The sequence below is a fragment of the Coffea eugenioides genome, chromosome 1 (genome assembly GCF_003713205.1).
Source record: "Coffea eugenioides isolate CCC68of chromosome 1, Ceug_1.0, whole genome shotgun sequence".
NCBI lineage: Eukaryota > Viridiplantae > Streptophyta > Magnoliopsida > Gentianales > Rubiaceae > Coffea > Coffea eugenioides.
The window spans coordinates 39,625,715-39,647,940 of record NC_040035.1 but is presented as its reverse complement, the minus strand read 5'-3'; the positions used below and the strand labels follow the sequence as shown (position 1 = coordinate 39,647,940).

At 35.2% G+C, this 22,226-nt stretch overlaps 3 protein-coding genes across 3 annotated transcripts; all 3 read left to right on the top strand.

Moving 5' to 3' along the window:
• Positions 1–1,040: 1,040 nt before the first annotated feature.
• On the top strand, positions 1,041–4,506 carry LOC113762114 (glucomannan 4-beta-mannosyltransferase 9-like). Its single transcript, XM_027305398.1, has 9 exons — positions 1,041–1,479; positions 1,596–1,694; positions 2,278–2,530; positions 2,648–2,758; positions 2,853–2,989; positions 3,140–3,253; positions 3,345–3,541; positions 3,631–3,825; positions 4,088–4,506. The coding sequence occupies exons 1-9, from the start codon at positions 1,147–1,149 to the stop codon at positions 4,251–4,253; spliced, it is 1,605 nt and encodes a 534-aa protein (XP_027161199.1). The 5' UTR covers positions 1,041–1,146; the 3' UTR covers positions 4,254–4,506.
• Positions 4,507–7,990: 3,484 nt separating this feature from the next.
• Positions 7,991–9,441, top strand: LOC113772378 (receptor-like protein 7). Its single transcript, XM_027316975.1, has 2 exons — positions 7,991–9,275; positions 9,407–9,441. Exons 1-2 carry the CDS (start codon positions 7,991–7,993, stop codon positions 9,439–9,441), a joined length of 1,320 nt encoding a protein of 439 aa, XP_027172776.1.
• Positions 9,442–13,510: 4,069 nt separating this feature from the next.
• LOC113762121 (peroxidase 64-like) lies at positions 13,511–15,170 on the top strand. Its single transcript, XM_027305411.1, has 4 exons — positions 13,511–13,769; positions 13,880–14,068; positions 14,278–14,440; positions 14,662–15,170. Exons 1-4 carry the CDS (start codon positions 13,554–13,556, stop codon positions 15,057–15,059), a joined length of 966 nt encoding a protein of 321 aa, XP_027161212.1. The 5' UTR covers positions 13,511–13,553; the 3' UTR covers positions 15,060–15,170.
• The last annotated feature ends 7,056 nt before the right edge of the window (positions 15,171–22,226 follow it).

Genomic DNA, 22,226 nt, shown 5'->3' with positions numbered 1-22,226 from the left:
TTCCATCTGTTATCTTGCCATTTTTCGTATTCTACTGTCTTTGCATTACATTCTAACTGATTATATCTTTCTTTTTTTGATTCATTATAATTGTAGTTCATGAAGGCATGAATTAATCCTATACACATGGGCAACTTTCATCGATGTCTATATCCAAGATGCTTTTGTTTGGATGTTTATGTTATTTTTGATAACTTTTGTGGAGAAACTTGATATATTCAAATACGCATGCATGTAAATGCTAGGATAATGTTGTCGGTAACGACCTGTGATATGGAATTATGGATGCTTTGAACAAAACAGGTGTTGTCCTCATGAATTTGGTTTTTGGGTTCGTGTTAATATACAAGTAATTTGAACATGGATTGCTAATTTTCTTTTTCTAAGTTCACGTCTACGGCTTTTGTGTTAGTCCATGCCTAATGACAATTGCCTAATGACAAAAAGAGAGTTGTCAATTACACCAATAGCTCCTCCCACAGGTGACTCTTAAGGTCCCGAGTTCGAGTCTCCACTCTGCTGAATTCCTCCGCGCATTTATCGCGCTTGGATCGGGTTGGGGCGTCGGGCCCGGACCGCAGGGAATTAGTCGGGCCCCGTAAGGATTGACCCGGATATCTCTGTGTCGACAAAAAAAAAAAAAAAAAAAAAATAATTACACGAGTAGCAGCAACTCCGCACCTTTCACATGCTATTACTATTAAGGACAAATGTGGACGGGACCACGTCATCACTAACGGTGTTGCAACCAAAGAAGTTGAAAAACGATGGTTAAACTACTTATCATTGTACTTCGTTAAGTAGTATTATGAACTCTTTATAAAAGTTATCATTAAAAAATTATTAGGATTAATTATGGCTAGGGAACTCATGAGTGACTTGATAAGCCTTCAAATTAACATGTTTCAAATTAGGCAAAAAATGGATAAATGCTGGAAACTGTATGCAAATGACACAACAATTATTGATGCCATTTGAGCGGTAGTTACTCTTTATATATTTCATGCTGCAGCACTGGTACTGCGGCATTGCTCCAGAGTGTTCACTCAACTGCCTTAGCAGTCGTAGTACGATACTACTGCTATTGCTGCTGCCACTGCTTTTCCAGTGAACCACTATTGACTATTTACAAAATAAGATCAAGAAATGGAGAGCCATTCATCAGGAGCTCTGATTCCACCTGAAGTCTTTCGAGGTGGCCAATGTGATCTTACCGGCTTTCTTGGATGCCTATGGCAGCAGGCAAAAGCATCACTGTTGGTGCCATTTTTAAAAATAATGGTTTTTTTGTGTCTGACAATGTTGATATTGTTATTCGTGGAGAGAGTTTATATGGGAATTGTCGCAGTTTTGATAAAGATATTCAGGTGGAAACCTGAGAAGAAGTACAAATGGAAGCCAATGAAGGAAGCTTTGCAGATGGGAAATTCAGCTTTCCCTATGGTTTTAGTGCAAATACCGATGTGCAATGAAAAAGAGGTGCTACTCTGTTTCTTTTTTATATAACTTCTTGAATAGCAATTTGACGCACTATTTTTCAGACATGTTTTTAATGCTCATTTCCTTGAGTGCTGCATCATTTGTTTTACGTTTAGGTGTATCAATTGTCAATTGGTGCTGCTTGTGGCTTATCGTGGCCAACTGATCGAATCATAATTCAAGTTCTTGATGATTCAACGGATCCTGCTATCAAGGTTCAACAACTTGCGAAGCTAACTTTTATCTTCAGAAAATTCTTCTGAACATAGGAGGGTGTAAAAACTGTAGCTTTCCAGGGTAAAAGTATGCTAAATACAAATGGAGGAGTGCAATACGTAGAAAAGCTACTTTCCTTCAAAAAAGTTTTATGTTTTTTATGACCACACTTCTCAATCACTTTTTTACCTCACATATATCAAACAATTACAATACATTTTTCTACAAAACTCTAGAAAATAGCAATCAAAACGGGATCTAAATTTTTGAAATACTTCATAGAGACAAACCTTATCTTAGAGAAGATTATCTGAGAAACAAAAGAAGGATGTCAAATCAGAGTACTGGTTCTTGTGTATTTTAAATTGAACTCATGCTGTGGACCCCAAATTACTGCTTATTTTAAAAAACTCATCAGCTTTGCGTAAAATTTTTGGGATGTGGCAGCACTATCCTCCAAGCCGTAAAGCATAAACCTAAACATCCAACCGTCAAATACACTTCGAAAAATTTGAGTTTTTTTTTTTTTTTTTTTTGGTGTGTGTTGCAAATTGAGATGGACTTGTTAATTGACAATTACAGGCCTTAAAGGAGCAAGAGTGCAGGAGGTGGGCAAGCAGAGGCATAAACATAAAGTATGAGATTAGAGAGAAACGCAATGGTTATAAAGCTGGTGCTCTGAGGGATGGAATGAAATGTAGCTATGTGAAGCTATGTGACTATGTCGTCATCTTTGATGCTGATTTTCAACCTGATTCTGATTTCTTGCATCGCACCATTCCTTTTCTCGTCCATAATCCTGAGATAGCTCTGGTTCAAACCCGCTGGAAATTCGGTAACTTTCTTGGTTCTATAAAGTATGCTTAATAGCCCTTCAATTTAAGCTGTAGATTGAAGTTTTAACTTGTCGACTTCCTAAACTGTAACTATAAGTTTCTGCCTTCAATTGCAGTGAATTCTGATGAATCCTTGATGACAAGAATGCAAGAGATGTCTCTTAATTACCATTTCATTGTGGAACAAGAAGTTGGATCCTACATTTATGCATTTTTTGGCTTTAATGGTCAGATTTCCAGGGAAAAATTTCTTGGGTTTTGGCTATGATTAATTAACGTGTTAATCTATTTTACAATCTCGAACATCTGTTCATCATGTAGGAACTGCTGGTGTATGGCGAATTTCAGCACTCAATGAAGCTGGAGGGTGGAAGGACAGAACAACTGTGGAGGATCTGGATCTGGCTATCCGAGCCGGTCTCAAAGGCTTGAAATTTCTGTATGTTGGTGATGTTGAGGTACAGCTCGAGACAAAATGGACCATATGTTTGAGTTTTAAACTGCAACAGACTAAACTGGCCCGTCCATTTTGTAAAGATCAAAGCCAAAATTCCCTTTAGTTTTGCATTTTATTGTGCCTGATGTACTCTTTGTGTGTTCTTAATCAGGTGAAAAGTGAATTGCCAAGTACTTTCAAAGCATACCAGCACCAGCAACATCGGTGGTCCTGTGGCCCTGCTAATCTGTTTAGGAAAGTGGCTATGGAGATAGTTAGATGCAAGGTACAAAGGCATTTGTTTTTATCTTCAATCTGGGGGATGAGAATGATGATTATGCCACTCTGACGGATCATGTTCCATTCCATTTTTGCAGAAGGTTTCTCCGTGGAGAAAGTTTTATCTGATATACAGTTTCTTCTTCGTTCAGAAGATAGTGATACATATAGTCATGTTCATCTTCTACTGCGTTGTCCTGCCAGCCACTACCATGATTCCTGAAGTACAAGTTCCTATATGGGGAGCTGTTTGCATTCCTGTAATTACTCTACTGAATGCACTTGGGACACCGAGGTCTCTCTTTATTCTGCCTCAAGAATCTTAATTCGTTAATTATCACTGCTATAGACAGTGATATGTTTCTGTTGCGCTATAATCTGCAGGTCATTCCACCTAGTAATTTTCTGGATCCTCTTCGAAAACGTAATGTCTCTGCATCGGACCAAGGGCACATTCATAGGTCTACTCGAGGTAGGGAGAGTTAACGAGTGGATTGTCACGGAAAAATTGGGACGTGTCCTACAAACGAAGTCAGGCTCTAAAGTTCCCAAGAAACCTCGTTTTAGAATGGGAAACAGGTACAACTCTTCATCACACAAAACTATATTCTAAGCAACACAAAAGAAAAAGGATCATCTACAACTTTGATTTATTGTCAGAAAGAACTGAAAAATCTTCTACCATTTGCATGAATTGTTTAGTTATAAAGTGTGTAAAAGATTATTGCTCTAAGAAGTTGAGTATTTGTTTCTTCTTTATTTTTTCTTTTTCTGTGCAGCATAGTTTTCTATCCAAAATACGACATCAATTCAAGTTTAATATTGAGGTTAAATTTTGCAGATTACAAGTTCTGGAGCTCTTTGTTGGGTTTTACCTGTTCTTTTGTGGGTGTTATGACGTGGCTTTTGGAAAGAGCGGCCTCTTTATATACCTTTTCCTTCAATCAACAGCATTTTTCGTGGTAGGATTCGGACATGTTGGCACCTTTGTCCCTACTTCTTCCTAAAACTCTTGCAGCATGGGAAAGACTCATCTATTGGATTGTCCGAAGGATATCTGTGTACCTGTGTACTATTTTATTTTTCGCCTTCTGAAGTACAAGTGGCTGCTTAATTCTTTTATGCTGTCACTTAGCAATTATAGTGAATATTTTATCCAATGGTTCCCATGCAAGAAAACGGGTGAGATTTAAGAAGTGGGGAGGAAGAAGGAGATTTGATGATGTAATATTGCAATTAATAATTAAGAATTGAAAACATGTGTGGATAACAAATCACATTTGCCCTTGCCTCATTGAAGCAAATAGCATCCATAAAGTACATTTTTCACTGATTGCAAATTTGTGCTTGCGTCAATGATAATTTAGAAGAGTAAAAGCGTCCATATAGCATCTTCAGGTTTTTAAAAAGAAAAGAGAAAAAAAAAGGCTTCCAAGGTTGCTGTTCTACAAAGTAAATGGAAAAAAAAAAGTCACTTGACTATTTAAAATTGCAGTGTTCAATAACGAAACTTTTTTTTAATCGAAAAAGTAAAGTGCCAATTTTAGTCATGCCGTTGAGTTCCGATATTAAGATAGCCAAAAATGCAACCGTACGAGCAGCACGCTTAGGGTTTCAATAGCAAAAATATCTTTGATGCATGTTGAAAAAAATTAAGGACTTTCATAGTTTCCAAACTTTACCAATTCTCTTTAGATTATATTGATAAACTTTATCAATGCTTAGGAATTTTACTCAATAGCTAGAGAGTTAGTAAAGTTTTGAAACTTAAAAAGACTTTTTCTAAGACGCTCCAAAAGTTACAAGATTTTTTTTGTCCTTGAAAATCTAACTATATTGCTCAAGTGGATGCATTTCGTCTATCTTAACACCGGAATTCAATAAAAATAACCAAAAAATGTACACTTTTATGAGTTTGATGACCTTCTTAACTTAAAAAATTAATGACCAAACGGTGTAATTTTAAATAGCTGAAGTGACCTTTTTTTGCTATTTGTTCCTGTGTATACGATAGGTACATCAGAAGCCAAAGAGAATGTGCCCCCCCTAATTGGGGAATATTTCATCACTTAGGTCATTCTAATCTTTCAACATTCAGACTGTTCAATGACAATGATTTAGAAAAGGCAGGTGGCATAGTAGTGTTCACTAAGCCACCAAGAGCCCAAACACCCAAAAAAAAAATAAAATAAAGTAAGACAACATAAAGGGAGGGGTACCAACAAGTAGCTTCGCTTTTACACATGTTACATGTCGGGAGTTTTCACTTTTAGGAAACTGATTTAGAAGTGGCAATTAAGGCACAGACCTACCTATAAAAAATGATTCTAAATCACCACAATCTTGATTATTGACACAAATATAAAAATTTCTAAAATCAAATAATTGGGTTATCTATTAGCTTGTTTCCGTCGTTTAATATGTATGTCGCTTACAGGATTTTCATTAAGATAGATTAGTAACTTGAGAGATTTCGAAGTTAAACTTAAGATCTTCAATCCCAGAGATCAGCACGTAATGCTTGTTCTCACATGCATAGATACCTTACATTGCATTATACACAATCTAATTTTTTCATTCGAGCTCTTTATGTGGAATGTTAACATCTACTGCAACACTTAATGAGAAGCTAAAGGAGGCAAAAACAGTTCAATAGGATTACTGACAAAACCAATTCACGAACGATCTCTGCTTATGAATTTTTTTATCATCACTAATATCATATGCCGCCAGTTGTTTAGAAGCTACAGAACTCCTATGCATTTTTAAAAATTTTCCTCTCTCAAACTATAATCCTCATGTTCAGATAGGGATATGAAACCTCTTCCTTCTCCTAATCCCCCAAAATTTCCAGATTTTTTTAGGAATATTTACATCTTTTCTCAGAGTTTCTTTATTGATCATATTTGGGGAGTAGTTGGAGGAAACTCTGAAAACTCTAGAGGCAAAGAATCTTGCTTCATTTTTAGATTGAAGAATAGGTAATTGATTGGGGGAGCGCACATTATATGAAAGTTTGTACTGTCAAATTTGATGGGAAGAATTAGATGGAATGGCCTAGTGGGAGCATTTTTAGAAGTTCAGTGGATCGGGCGATTCTTGTAGTTCAAACTTTTCTAAATTTCGGTTTTCGTTTTGGTAAAATATGTTTCTATAGTCATACTCAAAGGATTTGTGCTTAGTGGAGAAAAAAATTAGCATTAAATACTTGTATAAATTGGAGCAAGTCAACAATCGAAAAGTTTATTATCGAATCTGTCAAATAGAGATCAGCCGTAGCTTATTGTTCTTGATGAAGACTTTAGAGGGGTCTGTTTCCATTTTTTTTTTTTTTTTTGAGGGGGCTGGGGTTTGGGGGGGGGGGGTGTCTGTTTCTTTCCTTTTTTTTAAACCAAAACAACAGTTGCTGTTCAAACTAAAAAAGCTTTAAATTATACAAAATCTTGTAAAAGCTGCCATAAAGTTTTCGTACGAGGGAAATTAAATATTACTTTTTCGCAATCTTTCCAAATCCTGAGGGTGGAAAAATCAGCACCCCTGCGGTCCAGGATTCCATCATACGGATTAATTTAACAATGTTTAGGAAGATTGATTGTTGACTAGAGAAAATTTGGAGTTGCAGGTTGTGATTAAAAGGACGTTTGGCCGTGGCTGTCAGCACAACTGCGAATGATTCTGGATATATAGTAATTTACCCATTTACAATCAGTAATCCAAGATTTTGAGGGACGGAAAATTTTAGTTTTGAGCACAAAATTTAATGTTAAACACCTCCTTAATTAAGTAGTCAGATATTGTTATGATGAGATGAGCAACTTAACAAAAGTTTCGCATAATTCTTAAGAACATTAATTCAGACATCAACTTCTTCCTGTGTATTTCGCATTGTATCAGTATACATCTTCAAGCTTCATATTCTGCGTAGTCAATTGCTTTTACATTGGCGTCCTAAATATTCAATGTTCCTCTACCTCTTCTCTAAACTATGTCATAGACGTCTTAAATAATTATTGATACGAAAACCCACAAAGACCGCTGGAAATTTTAAAAGCTTTACTCGGAAAGATTAATTCATTTTTAAAACTGATCAAGTCAAGCAATGAGTTAGACTAATTCTCTCGGTTATTGCCTACTGAGAGAGCAAGAGTAGAGCATTATATAACATTCATGATGATTCAAAGTTTATCAGGCAAAAATGAAGAGACAAATAACATTTTACAGTTGCTTACTTTTCTTCTTTCTACGCCAACCTCAAGAAGTGATCAGTTTCACTTTCTTGGGAGATCATTTGTGCCATCATGATGATGCTCTTGCACTGCTTCAATTCAAGGAAACGTTTAGCATAAATGCATCAACTTATGTTTCTGCTTATTGTGATAAGTGGGGTCAGAATTCTTACCCAAAGATGACACATTGGAAACCAGATGCAGATTGTTGCAATTGGGACGGAGTCACATGCCACAACATCACTGGTCGCGTTATTGGGCTCGATCTGAGTTGCAGCCACCTTCAGGGTCTCATCCTTCCAAACAGTACCCTTTTCCATCTTTCCCATCTCCGCCGCCTCAACCTTGCTTTTAATGACTTCATTGGTTCACGGATTTCACATCGATTTGGTTGGATGACAAGTCTGACCCACCTCAATCTCTCAAGTTCATCTTTCGATGGTAAAGTTGCTTCGGAAATATCATATCTATCCAATCTAATTTCATTTGATCTCTCTTCCCTTTTTCCATGTGATTCTATGGGTTGTTGGGTTCTAAGATATGAACCTAACAGTTTTGAAGCAATGCTTCAGAACTTAACCCAATTAAAAGAGCTGTCGCTTTCGTGGATGAGCATCCCATTCGAGTTAAGAACGAATTTTTCTTCATCTTTGACATATCTAAGTCTCACGGGTACTGGAATAAGAGGTAATCTATTAAGTAATGTTTTCCATCTGCCAAATATGCAAGTTCTCTTGTTAGGTGACAATGAGAATCTTACTGTTAGTTTACCGAAATTGAACTGCAGCATTTTTTATTCTCTGAGGCAGTTGGACCTATCGAGCACAAGTTTCTCTGCTGCATTGCCAGATTTAAAGGGGTGTGCAGTGTCCTTAAATTCTTTGAATCTAGGATCCTGTCAAATTTCTGGTGTCATTCCTGAATCAATTGGCAACCTTACACAACTTACTGAATTGCATCTGGGTGACAATTTGTTGGCTGGGGAAATTCCAAACTCACTTCGCAACCTTAGGCATCTTGAGAGTTTAGACCTCTCTAGTAATCTACTGATGGGGGAAATCAAAGATTTTATAAGTAGGTCACTATCAATGATTTTGTTGAATAACAATCAACTAAGCGGTTCAATTCCTCCATCAATTTTTACTCTTCCGAACCTATCTTTCCTTGACCTTTCAGCAAACCATTTTATTGGGGTTGAGCAAGACTTGCTTGTGGACTTCAATAAGCTTCAAAACAATGCTTTTAACGGTGAAGCAGCATGGAACACTACCAACAATATGAACATTCCCTATCCAAATTTGGGATTCTTGGGCTTGTCTTCTTGCCAAATTAAGGAATTTCCAGAGTTTCTGAGAAATTCGGAGAGCTTATCTTATCTAGATCTCTCATCCAATATGATTCATGGCGAAATCCCAGGCTGGTTCTTGTCCAAGACATGGGATATTCTGGTCTACTTGAACCTTTCACATAACTTCTTAATTGGCATTGTAGACCAACTACTCGTAACTCCCTCTATCGCGTATCTAGACATGAGTTCCAACTCACTTCAGGGTCAAATACCTTCTTCTATCTGTGAATCAAGTCTTCTTACTATTCTTGATTTGTCAAATAACAATTTGTCTTGTCCAATTCCTCAATGCTTGGGAAACTCCAGCCAGTATCTAGAAATTATGGATTTGGGAAATAATAGGCTTTTTGGCACCATTCCCACAACATTTTCAAAAGGAAACTCTTTGCGGTTCCTTGTGTTGAATGACAATCAATTGCAAGGGCCATTGCCACGATCTTTAGCTCATTGTGAAGGTCTGGAACTCCTTGATTTAGGGAACAACAAGATAGATGATAAATTTCCAATTTGGTTGGAAATTCTTTCTAATCTGGAGGTCCTAATATTGAGATCTAATCGATTTCACGGAGCAATTGGCAATTGTCAGACGAAAAGTCCATTTCCTCTGTTGAGAATTATTGATGCATCCCACAACGAGCTCACTGGTGCTCTACCTAAGGAAATCCTCAACAACTTCACAGCTATGAAAAGTTCAAAGCATGACCAAAAGGAAGTCCAGTATATGAAGTCAAATGTCAGTAATGATTATTACATCCATTCTGTGAGTTTGGTTATCAAAGGGGTGGAGTATAGTCTTGAAAGAGTCCTAATAACTCGAACAGCAATTGACTTCTCAAGCAACAGATTCGAAGGACAAATTCCAGAGATTATCGGATCCCTTCATTCTCTTCAATTACTCACTCTCTCTCATAATAACTTCTGTGGTCCAATTCCTAAGGCATTAGGGAATTTGAGTATGCTTGAATCTCTGGACCTCTCTTGGAACCGACTTGAAGGAACCATTCCTATGGAGCTAGTGAATCTGGATTCTCTTGAATTCTTAAACTTTTCTGAAAATCGTCTAGTCGGACCCATTCCACGAGGAAGGCACTTTGATACATTTGGAGATGATTCATACAGAGGGAACCTGGATTTGTGTGGATTTGCACTGGCCAAAGATTGTGGAGATACAAAGGCACCACCACCAGCCACGCCATGGGAAGCTGAACAACAATATGATGATTCGGAATTCTTTGATGGGTTCACTTGGAAAGCTGTTCTCCTGGGATATGGCTGTGGATTGGTGCTCGGATTAGTTATGGGAGGTCTCATATTCTTGACTGGAAAACCAAGATGGTTTGTACTGATTGTCGAAGAGTCGTTCAAACTGCGAAGGCGACCGAGGAAATGGATCCACATAGGCACTTAAGAAGGGCAGTGCAATAATTTACATAACTGGTAAGCAAAGCATTCATTTTCTACCCCTATTATCCTTCTTCTTTATTTTTTCCTCAATCCACAATAGCTTTTTGAATGACAAGTTTTTGGTATGGCTAATTCGAAAAATATGACTTGTAATGCCCAGGTCTACCCATGGAGTGTGGAAATAAGGAAAAGTTTTGGTACATTTCCAGTCGTACGTGCTGTGTATTTTATGCTGTAATAGTTACTTGTTTCTAATGCCCAGGTTTTCAAGTCTCAGAGCGTCAAGTGATTGTGGTTCCTTGCGATTTTATCTGTAGCTTTATATTGAAAGTTGTCCAATGTATGTTACGAGAATGATCCATCAAAAGACTACAAACTCATCGGGTCTTCAAATGCCTCCCTTCAAGAGTGAAGGTTGACATTCAATTTTGCAAGGATCAGGCCATCAAGAAAACGAAAATCATGTTGAATTTTGAAAAGCAAAAACAATCAAATTATGACATTACAACAATGAGAAAATACGATTGCAACTCTGAAATACAAAAAGAATAAAATGCCAGTAAAGAGTTTTTTTATATATATAAATTTCATGTTACCAATTTTAAGCTTTACAAATTTCATTGATTTGAAATTTTAAGATCATAATTCAAAAGAACAATTCTGGTAAGTACTTTGTAATGGGATTGTTGTAACGATTTATTTTCATGAATACTTTGATCATCACATCCCACCGACATCAGTAATATTCTAACATTCTTCTGGGAATTGTTTGACATCACATCCCCCAGTAATAATGGTGTTTGACACAGTATACACACATCAGGTGAAAATTTGTGCAAACAAAACTAATAATTTCAGCCATTCGGATAATAAGTTCAACTTGAATTGTTGCTTCTCATCGAAAAATTTATCCCCAGTCTCACGGTTCAACCTGAATGTCACTACTTTTCATCGAAAATTAATCACTAAACTTACCGTTTTAGTACGATCTGCAATATCTAGACAATAAATTCAACCTTGAACTGGGCACCCGTTAACATACCTATTTCATGCCCCGCTTGTCATTTAATATAAATAATATAACATCTAAATTTCTATGGCTCGTAAATGCGCAAGTGGTTTTTGCCATGGCCTCAAATGAGTGCGTACTAAGCTTTTGATATTCCTATGATAAACATCCAATGTTGTCCAATTCAAGAGATATACTGTTTGGAATGGGCCTTAAATCAACCCCTATACAATTTGGTGATTCAACAAAGAAGTGGATTCCTAGTTCTGTGATTCAACAGATATACTGTTTGGAATACCAAAACATATATATATACATATATATACAATTAGATTCCAACAATAATATCTGTGGGGCGAAAGAGAGTCTATGTCATAATTTTGGGAGGAGACCAAGAATTCAAGATTAAAGATAGAAGACTTGGAATAAAGAGAATGAATAACTTCCCAATTAATGAAGCTCCAAATCCAGCGTCTTGATCTCTTACTAGATTCTTGAATCTCCAAAGAGAAGTGCTAGAACTAATGTTTGCAAGTGTTTTTTCCCCCTCCAAGTCCGGTCTCAATTCCGGACTTCCACTTTGAACTCAAGTTTTTTTCCGCAAATTTTTGTCCGTTTCCACCAACCAAAGCCGACACAAGACAAAACCAGGCAATTTTCATTTACACTTAAAAGCTCAAATACAGCAATTGAAGCACAATACACTCGTATATAAAAAAAAAAAAATTTTCTAACCTATCAACCGTATGACAAAACGCATCTTTCTAAAAATTTCTTAATAGTTTTCTAAAATACTTTCGAAAAGCTTTATTGCTAAAGTAGTTAGTAAGATTTAGAATCTCTCCTAAATTGCAAAAACTAACATACTTATGAGCAATATATCGAACACTCATAACTCTCTAAGATTAACTCCTTTCTCCCTCTCTCTCTCTCTCTTTATTTTTTCCCCCATACTGTAGGCCTGTACCCAAATAGATATTGCTTCAACGTAGAAATTTAATGTGGCAATTTTATATAGAATGACTTCTTTTTTTTTTTTTGAGAGCTAGTGGATAATAAGTGAGTACCAGTGTCTTCAAATGGTGGATAAATTCTCAATTTCATCGAACCAATAAATCCTAAAAATGGGAGGAGGGAGGAGGGGGATGGGTTGGATGGTTGATGGGGGAGAGAGTGCAAGTGAGATATTTCGAGTTCGATCGCACCCACGTACACTTAAAAAAAAAACTCCTAAAAACAATTATTACAAAATTAAGGTCTCATTTCATAGTAGTTTGAGATCAACATTATAATTAAGGCATGATTTAACATATTGAATGCCCAGAAACTATTTTGATGTTATATGCTTAATAGCAAGAAACAGACCACCAATACAGGTGGTCATAGTGTCATGGTCTTGTTTACTCGGTTCGAACTTCTGAGTCAATACTAAGCCCACAATCGATAGCGATTGAAAGGGAATTCTTAATAAATTAGGACTGGAAATTATGTTTTGCATACTTGTTCAATATCACTGTTTGAAAAATCCCATATCATAGCGTACGTCAGTACGTGTGTGCCTTCACATTTGATTGTCATTCTTCGAGTTAAAAAGTGATCAATTAATGTCTGTATGCCCAAAAACCTAGAAATATCTTCACCAATACATTTATTTAAAGAAAAAAAAAAAAAAAAAAGAAGAAGTCAAAGGCTTCATCAACGCAATTTATATTGTCGTGGTCATGTTTAATGTACGATGGAAAAAGCTCATCAGCTAATTGAAATCACTATCCGACTATTATTATCCTATAAAACTAGTGACCCAAATTATTCCTAAGATGAGCCCAAATCTGAATATCCTAAATGTAAGAATATGAATATTATTATTCCGGGGTTGGGATAAAACCCTTACTGGTTATCGAGAACTCAGTTTATTTTTACAATGAGTAGCAACGCTGGAAAGCAATTTCAGACCCCAGTAGACTCGTAGAAGAGGAAAGAAGTGAGAATCATTAAAAAAAAAAAAAGAAATGTTTCTGATGATTGGAAGAACTTCTTTTTATTCATGTGAAGTAAATACAAGGATTGAAGGTAATCAAGTGAAACGGTACACATCCTTGTTCATTTGAAGACAAAGTTATAGTGTCTAAATCTGAATGTCATTTAGCAAAACTTTGAAGACTTGTTCTTGATGACCACAATAAATGTTTATTCAATTTTTTCAATTCCTATTTCAATCTCTCCCCTTCGATCGCCTATAAATATACCTCTTCTGGCTTTTTCTTTATCATGAGAACAACTTCGCAAAAGCAAACCAATTAAGGCTATCCACAACGGCAGGATGCAAGGTTTGGGGCCAATGCTTGCGCTAGTTTTTGTTTTGGTAATATCTTGGGTGCTTTCTCCATTTGCAGCTGCACTCAGCACAAATTACTATGATCATACATGCCCAGAGGTTGAGTCAATCATCACCAGAGTAGTTAAGAAAGCTATGATGAATGACAAGACCGTTCCAGCGGCACTACTTCGGATGCACTTCCATGACTGCTTTATTAGAGTAATCTCTAACTAACCCTGTTACTTTCATTTCATTTATCTTCTGTTGATTTCCTCATGTCTACAGTTATATAAGATAGAATTTTACCCATTCATATTTTTCTTTTCAAGGGATGCGATGGTTCTGTGCTGCTAAACTCAACAGCTAAGAACAAAGCTGAAAAAGATGGACGTCGAAATATTTCATTGCACGCATTCTATGTCATTGACCATGCAAAAAAAGAATTAGAATCCCAGTGCCCTGGTGTTGTCTCCTGTGCTGACATATTGGCATTGGTTGCAAGAGATGCAGTTGCACTAGTGAGTGTCACTGACTAATCCCTATGATAGTTGGAATAGAATTATACTATAGTTTACCTACAGCTACTTTCTGATCAATCCTACCGGTTGAGGGTTAAAGTCTTGACAAGTTGATAGGCCCCGATGTTTGGTTGTAACTTCTTCACATTTACATATTCTGTGTGTCGATGTGGTGCTCTGACTACACTCACATTTGCTAAATGTTCCAGTCAGGAGGTCCTAGTTGGAATGTGCCTAAAGGTAGAAAAGATGGCAGGATTTCAAAGGCCACTGAAACTGTACGACTGCCTGATCCTACCTTTAACATATCTCAATTGCAGCAAAGTTTCTCTGAGAGAGGCCTATCACTGGAAGATTTAGTGGCCCTTTCAGGTTCATCCCAAATTAATTTTTGCTCTTAGTAATCTTCATTAGTTAATGTTCTCCTTCAGCATTGGCAACTTCCCTTACAGGAACACACAAAACACAGACACTCACACATGACAAACCTGCCAATTTTCAAGTCCTGATCCAACCGTTGATGCATGCATGCTTGCCCGCATTTTTCAGATCATGACTCTACTAAAAAACATAATTTGATTGCTAATATGCAGGAGGCCACACACTAGGTTTCGCTCACTGTTCATCCTTCCAGAACAGAATCCACAACTTTAACTCCACTCATGATGTAGATCCCTCCTTGCAGCCATCATTTGCAGCCAGCTTGAGGAAAGTTTGCCCCATGCACAACAAGGTGAGGAGTGCAGGTTCTGGCTTGGATTCTTCGGCAATCACGTTTGACAACATATACTACAAGCGAATCCTTCTAGGCAAGAGTATTTTCTCTTCAGATGAAGCTTTATCGACCGCTACAACTACAAAAGCATTGGTTTCGAAGTTCGCTAATTCCCAGGAAGAGTTTTATACAGCCTTTGTCAAGTCTATGATCAAGATGAGTAGCATAAGTGGTAGTGGACAAGAGATCAGGTTGAATTGTAGAGTTGTTAATTAGGTAACTTCTTCGACGCGAATTCATCATGTCAGCTACGGCTATCTCTTTGACTCGCCGTTTTAATTTGTTTTCTGAGTTCTTAAAATTAACTAGATAAGAGAACATACTTTACACCTTGTCTGGTAGAATTGCTTAAGGTTAAGTGTGTAATTTAATAGTATATTGATTTGCAAGATTGTTATGGATGCACAAATCTTCAGGAGATTCAAAAAAGAGACACTTGAACTATGAATTTCATTTTAATAACAAAAAAAGGCAAAAAAAAATAAATAAACAATTATTGTGTAGTTATCAGGTTTGGTTTATCTTTTCTTAGCTAATAAAAGTAATAAAAATAACAATAAAAAAACTCCTAGAGTTATAGAATTCCTCACTATTCTTGCAAGTAAAATTACCGGTTAATTGAATGTTATTCTCTTAGCTAATTATGACGTAATTTCCTATTATATGTGAAACCTACTCTCGTAATGAATCAACTATATTTGTAGCTAAATCATACCTATTTTCATGGTTATAAAATTAACTATAAATTCATTTTTTCTATAAAATTATATGGAACAAGCCACTAAAGCCACAAAAGTGTATCTCTACTCTTGTGAGTGTACTGTCTAGATTTAACATTTCCTTAAACTAGGGAGGGGAATGAGGAAGACAAGGAGGAAGGGGGAAGCGGAGAGGGATGGAAAGAGGAGGAGAGGGTAGTGGTGGCAAGTGGCGGTTAGTGGCGGTGGCAAGTGGCGGTTAGTGGCAGTGGCAAGTGGAGGAGGGGGAGGAAAGATGAAGATAGAGGATGAATAATTTTTAAAAATTTTAAAAGTTTCTCAAAAATTTTAAAATTTATAAAAACACACATGATAATTGATTCAATGGTTTTAAAATTTGTCAAAAACACCCATGATAGTTAAGTTAAAGGAATTTGAGCACAAAAAATAAAACAAAAATGAAAAGAAAAGAAAAGAAAATTATTAAATAATAATGATAATACATCACTTGCAGGTCACATACAAGTTACAGGTGAAATTTCATATTAGTTTAAAGTATCAGAGGGTTATGTAGACATTTCGAAATCATAAGGTGCCTGGTTGATTTTTTGCAATGCCACAAGAGAGTTTTTTCGCATTTAATCCTTTAATAAAGTATAGATATAGATTGATTTGTGTTTGAAGAAAGCAATAAGAAGAATATATGTGTACCAGGGCCAGTTTGGGATTAAGATTGAAAAATGAACCAAATACTTGATATTCGAATTGAATTTGGTGTGGTAAGAACTCGTTCGAACTTGATTTACCAACTAGTCAAGCAAAGTTTGAACAACGTTTTATATTTGATAACATTTAAACTCGATAAAAAGTTCGTTCAAATTCGGTTCGGCAAATAAACAAGCCAAAGTTGAACAAAATTTCAAATTCGTTAAAACAATCAATCAAGTTTGAACATTAAGATGTTCGATTTGATTAAATTTGTTTACACCCCTATTTGGGATTCTTCGATTCATTCTTATTCCAATGTTCCATATTGTTACACAATATTAAATTATTAAGGAGCCTAATTGGCCAATTGTTCCCACTTCGATTGTTGAATTCAAGTAACCAATTACTTGTAGAGTAGTTAGCCACCAGAGAGAGGTTTAAGGCACTTCTTGGATGTAGGTCAAGAGATCAAATCTCTTGACTTGTATTCTTTTCTAGAATTTCCTAAAAAAATTCACCAGCAAGTGCAAAGACACCCGTCTAGTCCAGTTGCAATTCAGTTCCCTCCGATTTCCCATTAACCTCTTTGAAAAAATCAGAGTAGATAATGAAGTTATCAAAGCAGACATTTGCTCGAGATATTTACAAACAATGATAACTTTGATAATGAAGTTATCAAAGCAGATATTTACTCCAAACTCACCAATGTCTGTCAGTCTTACCGGAAATTGAAGAACTTATAGAAAATAAAAAGAAAAATGAAAAAGACTGACAGGTCATCCGCGAAATTGCATTTGGTCATTGCGCGCAGTAGACTCAATCATAAATTAATTGGTTAAAACTGACATGAAAGCAAATTGGGTTGGATCGGGGTTTGAACATTCCTCGTGAATGAGATTGAAGCGTTTGATTGATAGTAGTTTTAAACTTTCCTTGCCAATATTTTCTTTTTTTTTCCTGGGTAATTTACGATTTACCTCCTACGGTTTCGTCTATTACGACAAGGCTACTCATGTATTCATCTTAATTTTCAAAATATCTATACACCACATTTGTAGTTTTATGCAAAGTAAAAATTTGGCAAAAAAATAACCTGCGTAATATTGTTAATTAGGATGCTAGTATTGGCCTTATTTGAATACTAAATATAACAGTGAATAGCCAATTCTGCATAGTACCACACGAAAATTATGTGGATATATTAGAGGGCTAAATAATTATATTATAGTTCTAGCACATGCAGTTTTGAAGCACGTCTGCTAATTAGCCTTTGATCAAAACCATCATATAATGAACAAAGGATGAAAAAATTTGTCATAATCTTATATGGTTCTTGTTACCATTACCTTTTCTGTAATGCTAATCCCCAGAAGATTTGACTTCTAATATCCAGGTCTCCCAATGGTGTGGTAAAACCGTTTTTCAACTTGCAGCTTTGTGGGACTTCAATCATGCCCCGAGTTTCTGGGAAAGAATAGGTCATGATAACTGATTTGGAGGTTAATCCAAAAGGAATGAGATAGGTAGGCCACTTGGTCCCATAACCGTGACAGGTATTTATGGTGGAAAAAAATAAAAATCTAATTATAGTGTCTTCATATTATACGGCAATTATACGTATTTTCAAGCCTTAATGAGGACAGCAAATAATTCATAAGGATTCCAAGGGTTAGTATTCATTGCAAATTAGCCATTACTCATCATGAAAGGGATGGTTAGATAGGAATCTTGTAGCATGCTGGTAGCAGCCATCCAAAGAGAAAAGGTCTATTTGTCCACAAAGTAAAGTGATCAGGGAAAAAAAGGAGGAATCTGATATTCTAATGCTTACTTGCTTCATTTTATAGTCTAACTTTAAAGTGATTCTGGTGTCCTGCTAGTGTGTAATTTGATTCAAGGTTGATAGACAGAAATTGTTCAGAAAATGTAAAATAGGGTAATTAGGTAGATATCCTAGTTTGGTTTGGATCTTGAAAGTTATAAAAATAGAAATTATGTCAGTGATACTCTTCATTTTTCCTACCTATTAAAGCAGTGATTTTTAAGAATACAAACAAGATTTAAAATCGAATCGCAATATTTAAAGGGAGGAAATAGATGGTTGAGGGCAAAATGGCCATGTTAATGAACTGATATTTTGCTGGTAGGCTGCGGTGATGAAGCGTCACCATAAGTCACAAATGAGTGACTGATATGATGCCACAATTAGGTTTTAACCTGCTATAACAAGTTTCATTGTGGACAAAATTTTGATGGTTAATTTAGTACAGTCGATCAATAGTAAGTTTCTGTTTAAAACCAGTAAGTTTCAATCATTAATTTATGTAACTTACTAGTTAAATAACAAATTTTGCTGAATTTTTAGCAAAAATTGCCACTTGTCTTCTGAAACTTACCATTTTTTATATAAAACTTACTAATTTTTCAAGTAGAACTTGTGATTTTATTACCAAATCTTACCACTTTTTGGTAAAATTCACTAAATCATTAACAAATGTTACTATCTTTAAGCGAAACTTACTATTTTTAATACAAATCTTACTTCTTTTTTTCAAGCAAAATGTATGATTTCATTAACAAATGCTGCCGTAATTTTAGTAAAATTTACTAATTATTAACAAAATTTACTATACTTGAAGGAAACGTACCATTTTCTATACAAAACTTACTACTTTTTTGAAGCAAAATTTAAGACTTGATTATTGACTAATGTTACCTTTATTTATGGATAATTTTAGAAACTTCCCTTGAGGTTTTTGTAATATCACTTAACATTCCCGAAGTTTTAAAAGTATCACTAACCTTTCTCGAATCATACTTTTGTAAGAATATCAGCCCTATATCAAACAAATACTCCCAACATAATCATTTAAGGAAAATAGATATATTTTTCTTCCAGCTTTATCCTTTTGTGTTGTCTTATTTTTTATTTTTTTGCCAAATTGATTTTAAGATAAGATTTACATGAGAAAGACTTAAAATGATTTTTTTTTTGGGCGCGAAGGGCAGTAATTGCCAAAGTAATTATTAGATTAGTGACTTTTTAAATTTTTGGTTTATCATAGAATAGGCATTTTTATGAATTCAGATTTATTATCTTCAAATTTTTCTGGCAAAAATAATTGTTTGAATAATGAGTAAAATTTGATCTAAGGATGTCATAGGAAGATTCGTTGGTCGGGGGGGGGGGTGATGGGGGAAGGGTATTAAAGGCAAAAAATGATTATTTGAATAGCCTTTTCTTATTATTTTCCCTTTTTTTTCAAAATTTTTTTGCATGAGTAATTGTTAAAATAGTAAAGTTACATTAGTAAAAGTTTGGCATTTAAGTGAAAATAGTAACTGTTAGAATACCTTTTTTTTCACGGAAAACATACTAGTGCTTAAGTAAATATTTCCATCCTTTTAATGAAAGTTACAACTTCTTCGAGGAGTTTTAGTACTTTTTAAACCAGATAAACTTTTAACAAAATTTAAGTCATTATAACTCTGTCAGTATTCAAGAAACTAGGGATGACTGAATTTGACTGCCGTTGTTTTTGATAGACTTTTTTGTTCTTCATTTTTTTTTTTTTAGTTTGAAAAGACCTGAGGTAGTGGATAAAAAGTGAGTACAGGAGTCTTCAAATGGCAGATAAGTTCTCAAGTTCGCCTAACCAGCAAAATTCCAAAAAATGACCACTTACAAGTCAAAGTCTCATTTCGTAGTAGTTTGATATCAACTTTACAATTAAGACATGAATTAACGTTCAAGAAACTATTTTGATGTGATATGTTTAATATCAAGAAGTAAACCACCAATAAGGGTCATGATGTCATGATCTTGTTTTACTAGGTTATGAATCAATACTAAGCCCACAGTCGATATCAATTTAAAGTAGAGCTGGCAATTTGTCCCAAGTCCCAATGGGCTACCCATGCCCAAAGGAACTTTGGGCGGGATGGGTATTATAATTTGGTATTGGGTTTAAGTTGGGACACATCCCAACTATACCCATTAATGAATGGGAAAGGGTGGGAAATACTTGGGTACCCATTGGGCTCAAATAACAAGGGCTCTGTTTGGTTTAGCTATTTTTGGGGGATATTTTTGAAATATTTTATTATAGCAGTGTATATGAAAAATTTTTACTATAAAATTTTTTTGAAATATTTGATATACTAATATGGATGGGATGTTTTTTGAGTTATTGTATGTTACTGTAACATTGTATTTGAAAAACTTATTTTTTGAAAAAATAGCCAATCCAAACGGAGTCTTAGATTCAAAAATTATCTTTAACAATTTTTATAGTCATACTAGAGAATATAATCTAGTAGTTTTCCTAGTCATTATCCACAAGAATTTTAAACATTTCAGTCAATTTAGACCTGTCATCTTTGGACAATGATGAGAATAAATATTCAATATCTTAAGTACCTTGGCCATCTTGATATATGTTGGAATATGACTGTATATCTATTTTTTCCTTTATTTGTTAATCCAATTTTTGATGGGAATCCTGAGTATAAAGCACTTGCATGTTTATTTAATAAAATTTAAAAAAATTTAATAAATAAAAAATATTAAAATTATATAAAAAAATAAAAATGAATTAAAGGAAAAAAAATATGTAGAAAATAGATTTGGGTATTGAGTGGGATCAATCTAAACCCATCCCAAAGTGATCCCGCCCAACTTAGTCCCAAAACACATATGGGTAAGATTGGGCCCATACCCATATGACTCGGTTCCATCACAAACCCAAGCAAATCCCGCCTATCCCGCCCATTTTGCCACCTCTAATTTAAAGGGAATTCTTAATTAGGACCAGAAAGTATATGTTTTGCACAATTGTTCAATAACACGTACTGTTTGAAAATTCCCATATCATAGAGAGTGTGTGTGTGTGTGTGTTCACATTTGATTTTCAACCTTCGAGGTAAAAAGTGATCAATTAACGTATGTGAGCCCAAAAACCTAGAAATATCTTCACCAGTACAAGTTTTTTTTTTTTAAAGAAAAAATGAAGAAATGAAAAAGCTTCATCAACGCTATTCATATTGTCGTGGTCATGTTTAATGTAAGCTTATAAGCTAATTGAAATCACTACTCGACCATCATCCTATAAAACTAGTGCCAAATTAACCCTAAGAGCCCATAATTGTCAATTTCTAATGAGCCATTAAATATTTTTCCACATTTTGTAGTGTCGTTATAATTTAGTTAATACCTTAATATTCTACTCACAATGACATGTAAACTTTGTTAATGAAAGCATCCTTGGGAAGGGACTAGACAGGCATATGACATATTTGTAATATGAAATCTTAATTTCTAAGCATAAGAATATGAATATTATCTTCTGGGGATGGGATAAAACCCTTACTGGTTATCCAGAATTCAGTGTAATCTTACAATGAATAGCAACGCTGGAAAGTAATTCCAGACCCCATTAGACTCGTAGAAGAGGAAAGAATTGAGATTCATTAAAAAGAAAATGTTTCTGATGATTGGAAGAACTTCTTTTTATTCATGTAAAGCAAATAGAAGGATTGAAGGTAATTAAGTGACAGAATAGTATACATCCTTGTTCATTTGAAGACAAAGTTATAGTGTCTAAATCTGAAGGTCATTTACCAAAACTTTGAAGACCAGATCAATTGAAGACTTGTTCTTGCTAACCTAAAATGATAATCAAGTTATCAAAGCAGATATTTCATCAGACTCACCAATGTCTGAAATCTTACGGGAAATTGAAGAACTTCTGGAAAATTGAGAAAAAAAAAGGGAAAAGACTGACGGGTCATTCGCGAAATTGTATTTGGTCATTGCCTGCAGAAGAGGGAATCAGTCATATATTCATTGGTTGAAACTGACATGAAAGCAAGCTACATATAAAGGATTCATCGATAATTCGAACACAAATTGTAATCTACATTCACTTGGATAGAGATTGTTGGGAAAGAGAAGTATCATCATTCATTTTCTTTTAGC